We start from the raw sequence: 14,717 nt of genomic DNA on the forward strand, positions 1-14,717 counted from the left end.
CCCAGCCCCCCTTGAGCATCCCCAGCCCCTCTGAGTATCCTCAGCCCCCCTGAGTATCCCCAGCCCCCCTGAACATTCCCAGCCCCCGCCAAGCACCCCCAGACCCCCTGAGTATCCCCAGCCCCCCTTGAGCATCCCCAGCCCACCTGAGTATCCTCAGCTGCCTCAGGCATCCCCAGCCCCCCAAAGCATCCTCATCCCCCCTAAGCATCCTCATCCCCCCTGAGCATCCCCAGCCCCCCCTGAGCATCCCCCCCAGCCCCCCTTGAGCATTCCCAGCCCTCCTGAACATCCCCAGCCCCCCTGAACACCCCCAACCCACCCAAGCATCCCCAGCCCACCTGAGCATCCCCAGCCTCCCTAAGCACTCCCAGCCCCACTTGAGCATCCCCAGCCCCCCTGAGTATCCTCAGCCCCTCTGAGCATCCCCAGCCCCTCTGATCATCCATCCCCAGCCTCCCTGAGAACTCCCAGCCCCCCTTGAGCATCCCCAGCCCCTCTGAGTATCCTCAGCCCCTCTGAGCATCCCCAGCCTTCCCTGAGCATCCCCAGCGAGGTGCCCAATGGGCCAGATCCTGCCCACCACCACCAGCCCAGGGCTGCTCCAGCACAAGGTTTGGCCCGCAATTCGCCCGGTGTTGGCCACGGAGAGCAGCGAGAGTGGCAGCGGGGGAGCGGGGAGAGCCAGCGAGCTCGTCTGCCTGGTTTTTCAAGGTCACAGAGGTGGTGGGAAGGAAAGAAAAGAGAGCGAGAGAAAAAAAAGTTGACTCAGAAACCGCAGGGAATTTTTTGCCTTTTTAGAATACTGGGAAGAGAAAAAATAGCCACAGTTATTCAAAGCATCCGGGATAATAACAGCCTGTTTACTGTTTGCATGCAAAGATGGCAGACAGGCAGCACAGCGCAGGGAAGAGGAATGAGGAATTTGCCGCGGCCCAACCGCTTCTGCTGAGCCCAGCAAAGTGCCGGGCGGCTCTGCCGGCGCTCCCCGGGCTGGGGAGGATGGAGAAGGAGGTCCTGGTGCTGGGGGATGCTCACACGGCTCCGCGGCGGGGTGGATGGAGCATCCCGGGGGGAATCGCAGCCGCTCTCGTGCTGGCGGGGCCGGGCATCTCCCCTAAATCACAGCACCCACCCCGCGGGTCCCAGCTCTGCTGCGCAGCGATGCTCTGCGGGAAGGGGACAAGTGTGATGGGAGCGGCTGGGGGTTCAGCTGGAGAACAGGAGCTGAGGGGAGACCTTCTGATCTCTGACCTGCCTGAAAGGAGCTTGGAGCCAGGGGGGGTCGGGCTCTGCTCCCCAGGAACCAGCGCCAGGACCAGAGGAAACGGCCTCAAGTTGCGCCAGGGGAGGTTGAGGTTGGATCTGGGGAACAATTTCTTCCCCAAAGGGCTGTGGGGCATTGGAACAGGCTGCCCAGGGCAGTGCTGGAGTCACCATCCCTGGAGGGGTTGGACAGACGGACATGAGGTTCTCAGGGACATGGGCTGGGGGAACGGTTGGACTCGATCATCTTGAGTGACTCTCTGATTCTATTATTCTATCATTCTACGATGTCTTGGGGGTGGCTTGTAACTGCAACGGCATGCAAAGCTCCATGCAAAGACTTTGGGGACGGACGCGCTGGCCCCAGCAGAAGGGAGCTGGGCCAGAGCCCCCAACTAGCCCAGGGACCCCACAGCAGGCGATGGGGCGAGGGAATGAGGAAGAGGGAAGGGAAGGGTTCGGCAGGTCCGGCAAGGAGAGCTTCATTCCAGCCGGCCCGACGAGCAAGCCGGGACTTGAGGCAAGAGAAAGCACAGCGCTTTGCCCAACTGGTTTGCTGGGAAGCCACTGCAGGGCTGGCCCGCAGGGTTGCCAAACCTCCCCCACAAGAATCGCGATTATTTGGAAGGGGAGTGAAATTCCCTTCCTCCCAAATCCTGGTGGGGATTTTTCAGCTTTTCAAAGAGCTGTTTTCTATCATGAGGATGTTGCGATGGGCTCGACTTTCCTCATCCAGCTCTAGCGTTGGGCAAGTGGAAAAGGAGACGCATGAGGAGAGGATGAGGAGGGACCAGGCCCAGCAAAGGACCTGCCAAGCTCTGAGGATGCTCCGAGAACCAAGCTCCAACCTCTGGGCTCCAAGGAGAAATGAGAAAAAGCCAGAACCGATGCTGCAGAGATGCTGCTGTGGGCTGGCCCAGGGGAATGAGATGCTCCCAGCTGGGAATGGGACTTTGTGGACAGCCACAGAGCCCCAACGAGATCCTCAGCCTTGTCCTGCCCCGCTGTGGCCATCTCCCTTTCACCCCGAGGGAGCTGCCGCCCCGGGACAGGGTGTCTCACCCAAAGCCACCGGAGTGACGTGGTGGCACTCGGAGCGGAGCCCGCTGGCCCTTCACCATCTCTCCAGGGATGCGGGTGTGCAGACCACGGGTGTCACATCCAGGTGCCAGCTCAGCGGACATCTCCAGCCAGCCCACAGTCCCCATGGGGACATGGGGACAAGGACTCAGAGATGCAGAGATCAAAGACATGGTGATGCAGAGATTCAAGGACTGTGAACAGAGAGATGCAGGGTCACAGGGATGCAGAGATAGATCAAGGACATGGATGCAGGGATGCAGAGATCAAGCACACAAGGGCAGAGGGATGTGGGGACACGAGGATCAAAGACACAGGGTTGCAAAGATGCGGGGATACAGGGATGCAGGGACAGGAGGATGCAGAGATAGATAAAGGACACAGGGACATAGGGATGCAGGGATGCAGAGATCAAGCACATGGGGACACAGGTACACAGGGATGTGGGGACACAAGGATCAAAGACACAGGGATGCAAGGATGCAGGGACACAAGGATCGAGGACACAGGGATGCAAGGATGCAGGGACACAAGGATCGAGGACACAGGGGTGCAAGGATGCAGGGACACAGGGATGCAGAGACGCAGGGACACAGGGATGCAGAGGCACAGGGACGCGAGGACAGGGGGACACAAGGATCAAGGACATAGGGATGCAAGTATGCAGGGATGCTGGGACATAAGGATCAAGGACACAGAGATCACAGAGGGATGGGAGCAGGAGCTGGAGGTTTGGCTCCCATATGGTGCCTCAGCCAAGCCACGGTGACAGGGACATGTCCTGGCCTGAGCAGGTGGGATACAGGACTGTGGGTCCAAGCGATGCTCGTGGTGAAACCCAGCGAGACGGTGCGGAAATCGCGGAGGGGAATGCCTGTGATGACAAAGCAATAAAGCAGGTGATAACACACACCCACACCTGCCCTGCGCTGAGGCACTGAGCTCCATCGGGCTGTTGCTCCAGCTGGAAGGCAACCCTACCAAAACTAAAGGACACGGGGGCTGCTGCCACATCCTCGGGGGTGAAGCAGGAGGAGCCGTGACCTCCTGGCACAGCCTGCCAGGCTTGGGCATCCTCTCCCCACAGCCCAGCTCCCATTTACAGATTTTTTTTAGGATTTTCCTTTCCCTTTTTGCAGCTCTCCTCTGCCGTCTCGCTCATGCATGGCTGTATTCCCCCATTTGTAGACACGGTAGCGTTGGGCTAACAGTCGGACTCGACGATCTTAAAGGTCTTTTTCAACCAAAATGACCCTGTAATTCCATGATTTTAAGATTTTCTGGCTCCCAGAGACTGGGAAGTCCCTGGGGATGGGGGTCCCTGGCGCGACGGGCAGGACGGAGGATCACCAAGCAGTGGGCAAAACTCTCGACAGGAGCCCGTTCCCTGAATCCCTGAACCCGGAAAGCTGCCTGCAAACAGCCAGACCTGCCGTCCTGGCCGCTCCGCATCCGGACTCGGGTAAATAAAGCCGGGGCGTGAGCGCTGCGGAATGCCAGGAATGCTGCCAGCCTCCCCGGGCGGGCGCGGGAGCTGGGGGACAACGGGCAGGTACGGACAGAGGGACCCGCAGACGTGTTCCCAGCTCCCCATGAGCTTCCCACCCGGTTCTCCCCATCGCCAGCCCCACTTTGGGGAGGGCAGGAGGGTCCCATGGAGCAGCTCGTTTCCCTGCTTGCACAAGGGTGGAAGGAGGAGCCCGGCTCCGAGCTTCCCGTCGCTCCATCTCTATCCCGCTTTTGCAGGGACAGAGACCTGTCCCACGGCCACAGGGAGCCCCACATTTTCAGCCACGCTCCTTCCAGGTTCCTGGGTGGGGAGGGCGACGTTCAGCACCCACCAAGACCGGCGACCCTCCTAGCGAGGTGCAACTCAGCGGCGAAGCTGTTTCTTGTCCCCTTATTCCACACAACCCACCCATTGCAGAGACTCGCACAAGATCTCCTGCTCCCCGAGGATGGCAGGATTTAAAAATAAATTAATTAAATGGAGTTGCCAATAGATGCACAAAAGGGAAAGCCCCAGCCCAGCTGGTGATGGCTCCGGCCAGGCTGCCGGCAGCCCGGCAGCCAGAGCAGAGTCCCCGGGGACGCTCCCGGGGAAGCATTAATGCGACAGCTATTAAAAATAAACATCAAGTGACAGCAGCAAACTGCAGGCTGAGAGGGGAAGGGCTGGGGAGCAGCACTATGCAGCTTTAGAAGGGCTAAGGTGGCTCCAACACCAGAACTTTGCTCTTCCAGAAGATCCCGGAGCCGAAGGGCACGAAGGGTTTGGGATGGGTGACAAAGCCACGGGACAACGCGGGGACCGGGGCCGGCCGTGCGTGAAGACGTGGCCATCAAAGAGTCCCCATGGCGGGGGTTCAGGGGACCAGCAACATGTCACACGAGGAAGGGGATCCCACCAGGACGGAGTTATGGAAATACAACATGCAGGATGGAAACTGCATCAGTATTTCCCAGCAATTCCATCCATTTCCTCCATCGAGGTGGGGAAATGAGATTTGGGGGGAACGCAGAGATGCTCTGGAGCATTTCTTTCCCCTCTCCCATAGAGTTGCACCCCAAATTGCTGCCACGGGAGCATAAAGGGGGTTCCAGCCCCGGGATCACTACCCGTCCACCCCATCGCATGGGGAAAAAGAGCAGCCGTGGGTCAATATTTGGGTTTTTTTATTAAAATATTGTTATACCAAGTGGAATGCTACAGCAATCTCGGTATAGAGCGGCATAACGAAACAGCCAGGTTTACATTTAAATACTTCAGATAACTTAAAACGCACAAACAAGAACTCATTGTCTTTGGCAGGAAAAAAAAAAGTTCACAGCACGAAAAAAAATACTTAAAAAGAAACACCAATATTAATATAAAATATATTAAGTCATGGTTTTGTTTTGTGTATTTTTTTTTCCTCTTTCATAATTTTTTGTTCGTTTGTTTTCCACTTTGTAAACAATGCACGAGAACCGAACGCATTTTTTACGTGTCTGGGAGAGAAAAATAAAAAAAATGCAGTTGTCCAGCAAATGCACACAAGTTTAAAGAAGAAAGAAAGAAAGAAAAAAATATATATATATACACACACGAAGGGCAAGGACAGGAAGCATCCGAGCGCGGAGGAGCGAGACGCCGGCGCTGGCCACGGCAGAAGCCAGCTGCCAGTAGCCGGGGACGTGAAGCCACCAGAGCGGTGACACGTCCCACCGCCTCCATCAGCCGTCCTCGGGTCACTGCCAGCGCCTCACCTCCGCTTTCCCTTCCACTTTTCATTCCCGCCACCATCATTTTATCTTTTGCTTCGCCCCACCCCATGGCCCGCCTGCCATCGCAACCCGGAGGTGGGATGCAGGTGATGGATGCAGGTGATGGATGCAGGTGACGGATGCAGGTGATGGAGGTTTGGGGCGCTTGGCTCTGCCACGTGGGTCCAGGTGATGACGGGACCCATGAAGATCCCTCCCGTCTCTGCCCTCGCGCAAAGACATCGGTTTGGTACAGTTTGGGCGAACAGAGCGGGATTTTTCCAGTCGGAGGCCCAGCACCCGGGGGTGCGGGTGGCCACGGCGCAGGGGTGGGATGAGGATGGAGCCGGGATGCGGACGGAGCTGCTGAAGCAGAGGATGTGACGAAGCTCCTGCCTTGGGAAGGAGAAGAGGCAGAAACGATAAATACATTTGCTCTCGTCGTAGAAAACCCGGGTGTATTTACAGGGGCGCGGCGAGGCCCCGTCACCGCCGTGGGGTCCCCGGGCTCCAGCGCGCCCCGCGCAGCTGGGGACCCGTCTGGGTGCTGAGTGGGGACAGTGGCCGTCCCGTGCACAGGGCCACCCGCTGGGACCGGCCGTGGGGACATCGCTGAGCTCCAGGCTCGGTCCTTCCCGCAGGCTCCTCCATCCAGGCAGGTGCAGGCAAGGAGGGCGGGGGGCCGGCGTGCAGCCCCCCTGGGTGGCTTTAAATCAGGATCTCCACCGTGTCGGACAGGTCCGGGGCTCTGGAAGCGGCCGAGCTCTCTGCAGAGAAAGAAAGTGAGAGCTGGAGGAGATGCGAAGAGCATCGGCGCAGCGCCCACCCCACCGGAGGGCGGGCAGCGAGCGTACCGCCCGTCCAGCCTCCCCACAAGGTGTTCATGAAAAACACCCTTCACCTTCAAAATAAAAAAAGCAACAAGCAATTGCAGGGATTCAAACCCACCAGATTCAACTGGGGCCTTTAAAATGCCTTAAAAAAGGAAAAAAAAAAAAAAAAAAAAATCAGCGATGCTTGTGCAAAGCCGGGAGCAACCCCGGTGCCGCCACGGGGACTCACCCAGCAAAGCGGGTGGGCGCTCGGTGCCCTCGCCCTGGCCGCTGCTCTCGGCCGCGCCGTCCGTCTGCGTGCTGCCGTCCCTGCTGCCGTCCCTGCTGCCGTGCACAAGGGCGCCGGGCGCTGCTGCCCCTTCAGCGGTGGCTTTGCCTGCCGGAGAAGACACCTTAGGGATTGCTGGTTCCTCCAGCCCATCCCTATAGCTCACCGGAGAAATCCGCCCTCCCCAAGCTCTCTATTTCCAAAACCACAGGGGAAATCGCCACGGAGCTGCAGGCATGTGCCTCGGTTTACCTGTGCTGCCCCGGGTGCTGCTCTCGGCCAGCCGGTCGCTCTGGCCGGCCCCCGGCCAGCTCGGCGCGGCGGAGGCGGCGAAGATGGAGGGGACGGACTTGGCGGGTCGCAGGGAGCCCTGGAGGGCTTTGCTGGGGTCCCTCCGCGAGCGCTGCTGCAGGACCTTGATGACGGCATCCTTCTCCAGGATTTGGGCGTGAAGGGCTTTTAACCTGGGGAGAAGAGGCAGAAGATGGGGAGAAGAAGCAGATGGGAGAGGAGAAGAGGCGGAAGGTGGGAGAAGAGGGAAGGGAAGGGAAGGGAAGGGAAGGGAAGGGAAGGGAAGGGAAGGGAAGGGAAGGGAAGGGAAGGGAAGGGAAGGGAAGGGAAGGGAAGGGAAGGGAAGGGAAAGGGAAAGGGAAGGGAAAGGGAAGAAGACGGGGTGGAAGGGAAAGGGAAGAAGACGGGGTGGAAGGGAAAGGGAAGAAGACGGGGTGGAAGGGAAAGGGAAGAAGACGGGGTGGAAGGGAAAGGAAAGAAGACGGGGTGGAAGGGAAAGGGAAGAAGACGGGGTGGAAGAGGCAGAAGACGGGAGAGCAGCTGGAGGTCAAGGAGGAGGATGCGGGCACTGCCCGGCCAGAGCACAGCACAAGCTTGTCGGCGAGGTGGACCTACCTGTTCTCCATCTCCTGGTGCTTGTGGCTGGCCAGGAGCAGGTCCTCGTTGAAGCTGCTGTTGGGGGAGTGCCGGGGGGAATGGCTGATGAGGGTGGTGTCGCGCTGGGCGGCCGCCGTGGCCGCCGCGTCCATGGCGAACTGCCGCATGGTGCACTCCTCCAGGTACTTCTGCTCCCACTTGGTCATGTCCGCCTCCAGCGCCAGGATCTTCTCCTCCTTCTCCCGCAGCTGCTCCGACAGCGTGTGGGGGCTCAGCTCCGGCGTCCCCCCGCCTGCGGCGCCCGCCTGCCTCTGCAGCAGCAAAAACAACCCGAAAGAATCAGAATCATAGAATCACAGAATCACTTTGGTTGGAAAAGACGCTCAAGATGATCGAGTCCAACCGTAACCCACCCCTGGCACTGCCCCATGTCCCTGAGAACCTCATCTCCGTCTGTCCAACCCCTCCAGGGATGGTGACTCCAGCACTGCCCTGGGCAGCCTGTTCCAATGCCCCACAGCCCTTCGGGGAAGAAATTGTTCCCCAGATCCAACCTCAACCTCCCCCGGCGCAATTTGAGGCCGTTTCCTCTCATCCCATCACATTTTTTTTTTTTTTTTTTATGGCTCCTGTGCACCCAGGACACACTAAAGCTGTTCTGGCAGCTCTCCCCAGCTGTGCCAGTACTAAAGTTAAAGATTGGCTTGATTTTAGCCAAAATATTTGCCTTGGACACTGTGCACAGCGGCACCCAGGGTGTGAATTGGCTCATCCCCAGCATCAGCACCGGCGGGGAGCTCCCGCATCCCCCTGGGTACCACAGCCTTGGCTCCTGCCCGCTTGAGCAGGATGGTGACACCCCAAAAACAACTCGGGTGCTGGAGGAAGCGGGAGTCCAACCCTTGCGGTGCAGAGCGGCTCCTTCTGCAGCACATCCTTAATTATGGCCTGTTCCAGTGCCTCACAACCCCCGTCACTATTGAAGGGGTGGCTGGGGGATCCAAGGAATTGACTGTATTTACAGGTTGAACTGAGCCTAACTGGTTCGCGGGTTTGATCCCCGTACGGGCCACCAATTAAATCTTTCACTGGTGCAGAGCGTACGATGATGCCATCAAATCATAAAGGGTCAATATCGGTCAGTATTGAAGGAATGACTGGGGGATCCAAGGAATTGACTGTATTAGAGGCTGAAGTGAGCCTAACTGGGAATGAGTGGGAAAGGCACCGTGTTTTGACTGGTCTAGATGCTCCTTGGCACGGGCTACCTAAGGAGAGGGTATTTTAAGGACCCAAAAGGGTATCGATGGGCTTTTGGAATAGCAGCTGTAGAGACTGAGGACATTAAACAGCTGTCTAACGCGCCTGGTCTTGTTTTTGACAAAACCACGACACCAGGAAGCAATCCTTCCTGATATCCAACCTGACCCTCCCCTGGCGACGAGGAGGTGGAGGGAGGATGCGCCGGGAGGACGCGGCGCCCGCCGTGTCCCCGCCAGCACCCACCTGCTGAGCCCGCAGCATCTTCAGCTCCTGCTCCAGCCGCGTGCGCAGCCGCAGCTCCAGCTGCTCCCGCTTCTCGCAGGCGGCCTGGAGCTGGCCCAGGGCCGCCTGCAGCCGCTCCACCTTCTCCACGTAGGCTCGTTTCTTCTGCAGCTCGGCCTCGGCCTTGGCCGCGCGCGCCTGGGCGCTGCCCAGCGCCTGCTCCAGCAGCTCTGCCCGCCGGCGCTGCTCCTCGTGGGCGCTGCGCAGCACCGACACCTCCCGCTCCAGCCTCTCCTTCTCCTGCTGGTGCTCGTAGCCTGGGAAAAGAGACGCCCCCCCCAACCTGAGTCTCAGCCGAGGAGGTTTCACCCCACCGTAAAGTCGCATGGGGTCTTTTTGCTCCGCGAAACCCGGCCGTGCCGTGCCGTCCCGCCCCAGCACATGAGGTGTAGGCGGGCCAGGCGTCCAAAAGCTTCTCTTCCATAGACTCAAACAGTTTGGGTTGGAAGGGTCCTTCAAAGATCATCTCGTCCAACCCCTCTGCAATGAGGAGGGGTATCTTCGACATTTCATAGAATCGTTTCGGTTGGAAGAGACCCTCAGGATCATCGAGTCCAACCATAACCCAACTCTAGCACTAAACTATGTCCCTGAGAACCTCATCTAAACGCCTTTTAAACCCCTCCAGGGATGGTGACTCCAGCACTGCCCTGGGCAGCCTGTTCCAATGCCCGACAGCCCTTTCCATAAAGAACTTTTTCCTAACATCCAATCTAAGCCTGCCCTGGTGCAACTCGAGGCCACGTTCCAGCCCAAAACTTTCCCTTGTGAAGTGTAAATCTGCCCAGCACGAATCCAGCCACCTTAGGGAAAGGGATGCAATCCCTGCCACGTAACGCCAACGTGGTGTCTCTCTGCTAAAATAATGGATTTAGGTGTATTTTCCCCAAGCAACGGCCCAGGCCCGCGCAGCCGCGGGGCGCGGGAGGGAGGGGGGAGCGCAGGGCCGGGCGGGAGGGCGGCCGGGGCGCTGGAAGAGCCGAGCGCGGCGGCAGGAATTCGGGGAATGCGGGTCACGCCGCCGGTCGGCCAACCGGCCGGGATTAATGGCCCGAGTCCAGCGCCAAGAGCGGCTCCATCCTCCCCGGGGAAGGGCGAGAGCTGCCGCCCGCCTCCCCGAGCCCCGTTGTGCCCGTGGCGGGTGACGTGGACGAGCGTCCCCCCCCGGGACTTACTCTGCGCCAGGAGCTTGGCCACGCTGCCCTGGTTGCTCTCCTGGCTTTCCTGGGTCCTGCTGGCCAGCTGCTTGTTCGCCGATTCCAACCGCTCTGGTGCAAAGGCAATTAAACCCAGATTAAGGTTTAAATAGAGGATTTTGGCCGGCGAAGCCTGGCTTCCCGCGGAAGCGCCCAGGGATGGAGAGCGCCCGCGGGGATGGGGACACGGAGGGTCCCTCACCTTTCAGGTCGCGGTTGAAGTCCTGGAGCCGCCGCATCTCGCCGTCTCTCTTGCTCCTCATGGCTTTCTCCAAGGCTTCCCGTTTGGACGAGGCCTTGACGAGGTTTTCATAATCCTCCGAGATGCGCTGGATCTCGCTCTCCAGCTGGGGCGGAGGAAGGGACAGCCCGGGGTTAGATATTCGTGGAATGAGGAAAGGGAGACGCTGGCCAAAGCTCGCCCATCGCCCAACCCGTGCTCAGCGCACCCACGGCACCCCCCGGGCTGACCCCCAGCACACGTTTTTGGGTGAAAACTCATTTTTTTCTGCCTTTTTTCTCGCAGAAGAGTCCCTCCGCAGGTTTTGGCTCTGCCGACGGGGAACAGCCGCCCCTCGAATGCGGCCGCACAAAGGGCTTTCTGTGGCAGCCGGGGGCGAGGGGGACACCGGAGAATGGGCTCCTTCTCCCCCATCCCGGCTGCCGAAACGCAGCTGCTCGGAGGGGAGCAACCCGCCGGAGAAAGGATTAAAACACTAAAGGGGGTGAATTATCACAGCAGCTGGTCGCGGGGCCGGGGGGGGGACGCGCCGCCGCGGTGTCCGCTCACCTTCTGGATGCGGCTCGCCTTCTCGGCGCAGCTCTGCAGCTCCCGCCGCAGCCGCTCGCTCTCGCGCTGCAGCCGCTCGTTCTCGCGCAGCACCACGTCCACCCGCGCCAGCCGGCCGCCCGGCCCCACCGGGGCACCCACCAGGGCGTCCACGCCGGCGGCGCCCAGGAAAGCGGCGGGGACGGGGGCATGCAGCACCCTGCGGGGAGGGAGGAGAGGGATGCTCAGCGGGGTTGGGAGAGCCGAAAGCATCTCCAGGGCCCCCCCCCCGAGCGCTCCGAACCCGTGGGCCAAGCGGGTGTTGGTGCCTCTGGGTCGACGCAAACGAGGAAAAAGGCTCTGGGAAGCGCCTCTCGTGCTTTTCAGAGCTGGGAAGCGTTTGCTTTCTAAAAGGTGCTCGCCCAAGCGCCCTCGAACGTGAGATAAACCCCGTCTTGAAGATGCTTTGACCAACAAGTCCAGGACCCGGCTGGTGCGTCAGGATGGGCTTCCAGACCCCCAGACCCACCCCGTTGCTGGGGATGCTGCAGCTGCACAACAGCCCGGCAAAGGATGCACCGTGGAAACCAGCAGCCTTTTCCTTGTTTTCTGGGCAAAACGAGGGCTCCTGGCGCAGCTCCTCACCACCGAACTATTAATACGCCCTTGCTATATTCGGAGGAGCAGCCGCCCCGAGTTCCTCGACATCCCGCGGCCTCCTGGAACACCCCGTGCGCTGCGGCCGTGCAGGGCCCGGCCCCGCGGGCCGCCCGCCAAGGGCCTGCATTCCTGCGGGATGATCTAGGAGCGAGGAAGAATAAACACGTCTTCCTCGCAGCTCCCCTTCCCCTCTTTGTTCCCGGCAACGGGAAGGTTTTCCTGCCGGAGATGCTATCGCTCTCTGCCTGGATAAGTCAGCAGGGCTGGGAGCAGCGTGCGTCCTCCCATCCAGCCTCTAATTCCCTTCTTCCCGTCGTTTTCCGCACTGGAAGAAGTTGCTTCCAGCCCTCCCCAAATGCTGAGCGGTGCTGGTCCTCCGGGCTCCCGGGACCTTTCCGTGGCCCTCTCGGTGACACGCTGGGGTTTTGCCAGAGGCGTCAAGCTGCCGAAGGGACAGGGAGCGCTGCCCCATGCTGCCCATCGCCTCCGCCACCCGCTCGGCCTCGGCTGGGCAGCAATCCCGCGGTACTGGGAGCAAACTGGGGCGGGTTTCCCCGGAGCGAGGAGCACGTTTGCCTTCCACCCTGCCTCATGCCTGGTCCACATTTAGCCTTTTCCTGAGCTGGTTCCAGCTCTTAAATTAACCCCAAATTCCGCCCAGCGCATGGGGAGGGGGGCAGGGTCTGCAAAGGCAGCGGGATTTTTATCTCCAGTTGGAAAAACCCGACTGCGCTGGGGGAAACTGGAGGGAAGGGAGGACCAGAGCGGTCCCTGCAAAGCCCCAGGGGCTGAGCCGGATCCGGCTCCACAAGGACAAGGGGGTCAGCAATGGCTGCCCCAGGGCCCCCCAACCCTTTCCACATCCTGCAGCTTCTGAGCATCCATCCTGGCTGCTCCTGGGACACCGCAACTGGGAGGGCCCGGGGGGGCACCCCAAAAGCGGGGCCCAGGGGCTGTGGGTTACCTGATTTCGGGATGCTGGAATCCAGAACCTTCCCGGGAGCAGGGTCGGGGTTCGGCCAGGTAAGCGTCCTGCGATGGGATGACGTAGGGATACTCCGGGGGGGGTCCCCGCGCCTCCGGCCCCTCGGGGTGCTGCCCTCGGAGGGCAGCGAGCTGGTGGTGGCGGGACAGCTGGGGGTAGCTGTGGGAGGCGCTGATGGGGCTCTGCGCCTTGGCCCCGTTCCTCTCCAGCGACATCCGCATGAGCCGCTCGCTCAGCGACCGCACGTGCCCGTGCTTCAGCTCCTTCAGCCCCTCGTCGGGGCGGCGGGCGCCGCTCTCGGCCCCGCGCCCCACGTTGTCACCCCGAATTCCCGGGCTGGCCCCTCCGGGCTGCTGCCCGCCCCGCTGCGAGGCGTAGTACTGGGAATGCGCCTTAGCCTCCTCGTAGGTGGGGAGCTCCTCGCCCTTGTGCTGGGGCTGGCAGAGCCGATAGACGTTGTTCTCCAAGTAGACGTGGTCGGAGTGATGCTCCTGGCCCTGCGGCTCCTGCCGCGTGGATTGCTGCACCATTTGGCTCTCCTCGGCGCTGAGGCTCTCCAGGGAGGAGCGGGGGCTGCCGGCACCGCCGGTACCGCCGGCACCGCCGCCGCGCAGGGCCTGCTGCTGGATGGCCAGCAGCGTGCGGTTCTCCGTGAGGTTCCCATAGCGCAGCTGCTCCTGGATCAGGCGGTGCAGGACCGTCCCGTTCGAGTCCTCCGCCGTCCTCATCTCTGCCCGCGCCGTCGGCAAAGCCACGTTTCCACCTGAGAAGGGCGTCCCCGGGGAACTTTAGCAGCAACCGGCCACGCTGAGACACCTGCATGGGGAAATGAGGGGAGAATTGGGAACCGGGACAGGCAAGGACGCGGCGCAGACCCTGATCAACAAGGGTTTGTTTTCCAGGAATCCTGCTCGGCACGCTGGCCAGGACGTGCCAGCCGGCTGGGAGCCCGTGGCGGCAGCGGGAGCGCGGACACAACCTCCTGTTGTGTCCCACTGGCGCTCTCATGGCGCCCATGGCCGGGGCTGGGGCTGGTTCTGGGGGTCCGCACTGGCTCCCCAGGTCCCCGGGACATCCCCCAGTGACCGACGCTGCCTTGGGGGACCAAGGACGAGGGACTGGCCACGGAGTCACTGGGAGAGCCACCCCCGCTCCACAACCAGGGCGAGCCCAGGCGGCCCCGCACCGACCTCCCGGTACCGGGGGGGTCCCAAAGCCGGGAGAGGGGCGGTCCCGGTCCTGGGGGTCCCGGTGTTGGGAAGGATCACGGTGTCGTGGACGGGTCCCGGTGCCGCGTAGGGAGGGGGTCCCGGTGCTGGGGGGGAGGGTCTCGGTGCCGGGGGAATCCCGGTGTCGGGAGGGGGGGTCCCGCTGCCCGGGGAGGGTCTCGGTGCCGGAGGAGGGATCCCAGTGCCGGGGAAAGGTCCCGCTGTGGGGGGGTCCTCGGTACCGCAGAGGGTCCCGGTGCCGGGAGGGGGTCCTGGTGCTGGGGGGGTGGTCCCGGTGCCGGGGAGTTGCCAGTGCCTGGGGGTTCCCGGTGCCGAGGGGGGGTCCCGGTGCTGGAGGAGAGGGTCCCGGTGCTGGGGGGGTCCCGCCGGACGGCACTTACCGGGGCATGGCGGAGCGGGGCGGCGGCGCTGCTGCCCGGGGAGCGCGGCGGCGGCTCTGGGCGTCCCGCCGGCAGCGGGGGCCGGGCCCGGGCGCTGCTATGCCCGGAATGCGGGGGCCGGACCCGCCCGCCCCGCTCCGCTCCGCCCCGGCCCGCCCGGGGCCGCCACCGGCAGGGGGAGCACGGCCGCGGACACGGGGGGGCGTGGGGCAGCCGCGCCTGGCGGCTTCAGACCCCCGCGGAGGGAGCGGGATGCGCGTCCCCAACCCCCCCTCGCCAAAGTCGCCCCAAAACTCGCCTTTCCCGCACCCACGGGTGTCGCTCGCACCCGCCAGTGTGCAGGGCTGCTCGGGGCCACCCGGAGTCTGGTGG

At 61.8% G+C, this 14,717-nt stretch overlaps 1 protein-coding gene across 1 annotated transcript; it reads right to left on the bottom strand.

Moving 5' to 3' along the window:
- Window positions 1-5,005: 5,005 nt before the first annotated feature.
- Window positions 5,006-14,423, bottom strand: AMOTL2 (angiomotin like 2). The gene is made up of 10 exons (XM_065640189.1): window positions 14,346-14,423; window positions 12,716-13,552; window positions 11,113-11,311; window positions 10,525-10,669; window positions 10,302-10,394; window positions 9,088-9,383; window positions 7,600-7,892; window positions 6,946-7,157; window positions 6,655-6,801; window positions 5,006-6,359 (listed from the first exon to the last, which is right to left on the bottom strand). Exons 2-10 carry the CDS (start codon window positions 13,462-13,464, stop codon window positions 6,301-6,303), a joined length of 2,193 nt encoding a protein of 730 aa, XP_065496261.1. The 5' UTR covers window positions 13,465-13,552; window positions 14,346-14,423; the 3' UTR covers window positions 5,006-6,300.
- Between the last annotated feature and the right edge of the window lie 294 nt (window positions 14,424-14,717).

The sequence above is a fragment of the Caloenas nicobarica genome, chromosome 8, assembly GCF_036013445.1.
Source record: "Caloenas nicobarica isolate bCalNic1 chromosome 8, bCalNic1.hap1, whole genome shotgun sequence".
Taxonomy (NCBI): Eukaryota; Metazoa; Chordata; class Aves; order Columbiformes; family Columbidae; genus Caloenas; species Caloenas nicobarica.

Coding starts and splice junctions, on each gene's coding strand:
- AMOTL2 (XM_065640189.1), bottom strand. CDS start 13,464: ATGAGGACGGCGGAGGACTCGAACGGGACGGTCCTGCACCGCCTGATC. Junction 11,312..12,715: donor TTCCAGCATCCCGAAATCAG/GTAACCCACAGC, acceptor CCCTCCCCGCAG/GGTGCTGCATGCCCCCGTCC. Junction 6,360..6,654: donor GCGCCCACCCGCTTTGCTGG/GTGAGTCCCCGT, acceptor CTTTCTCTGCAG/AGAGCTCGGCCGCTTCCAGA.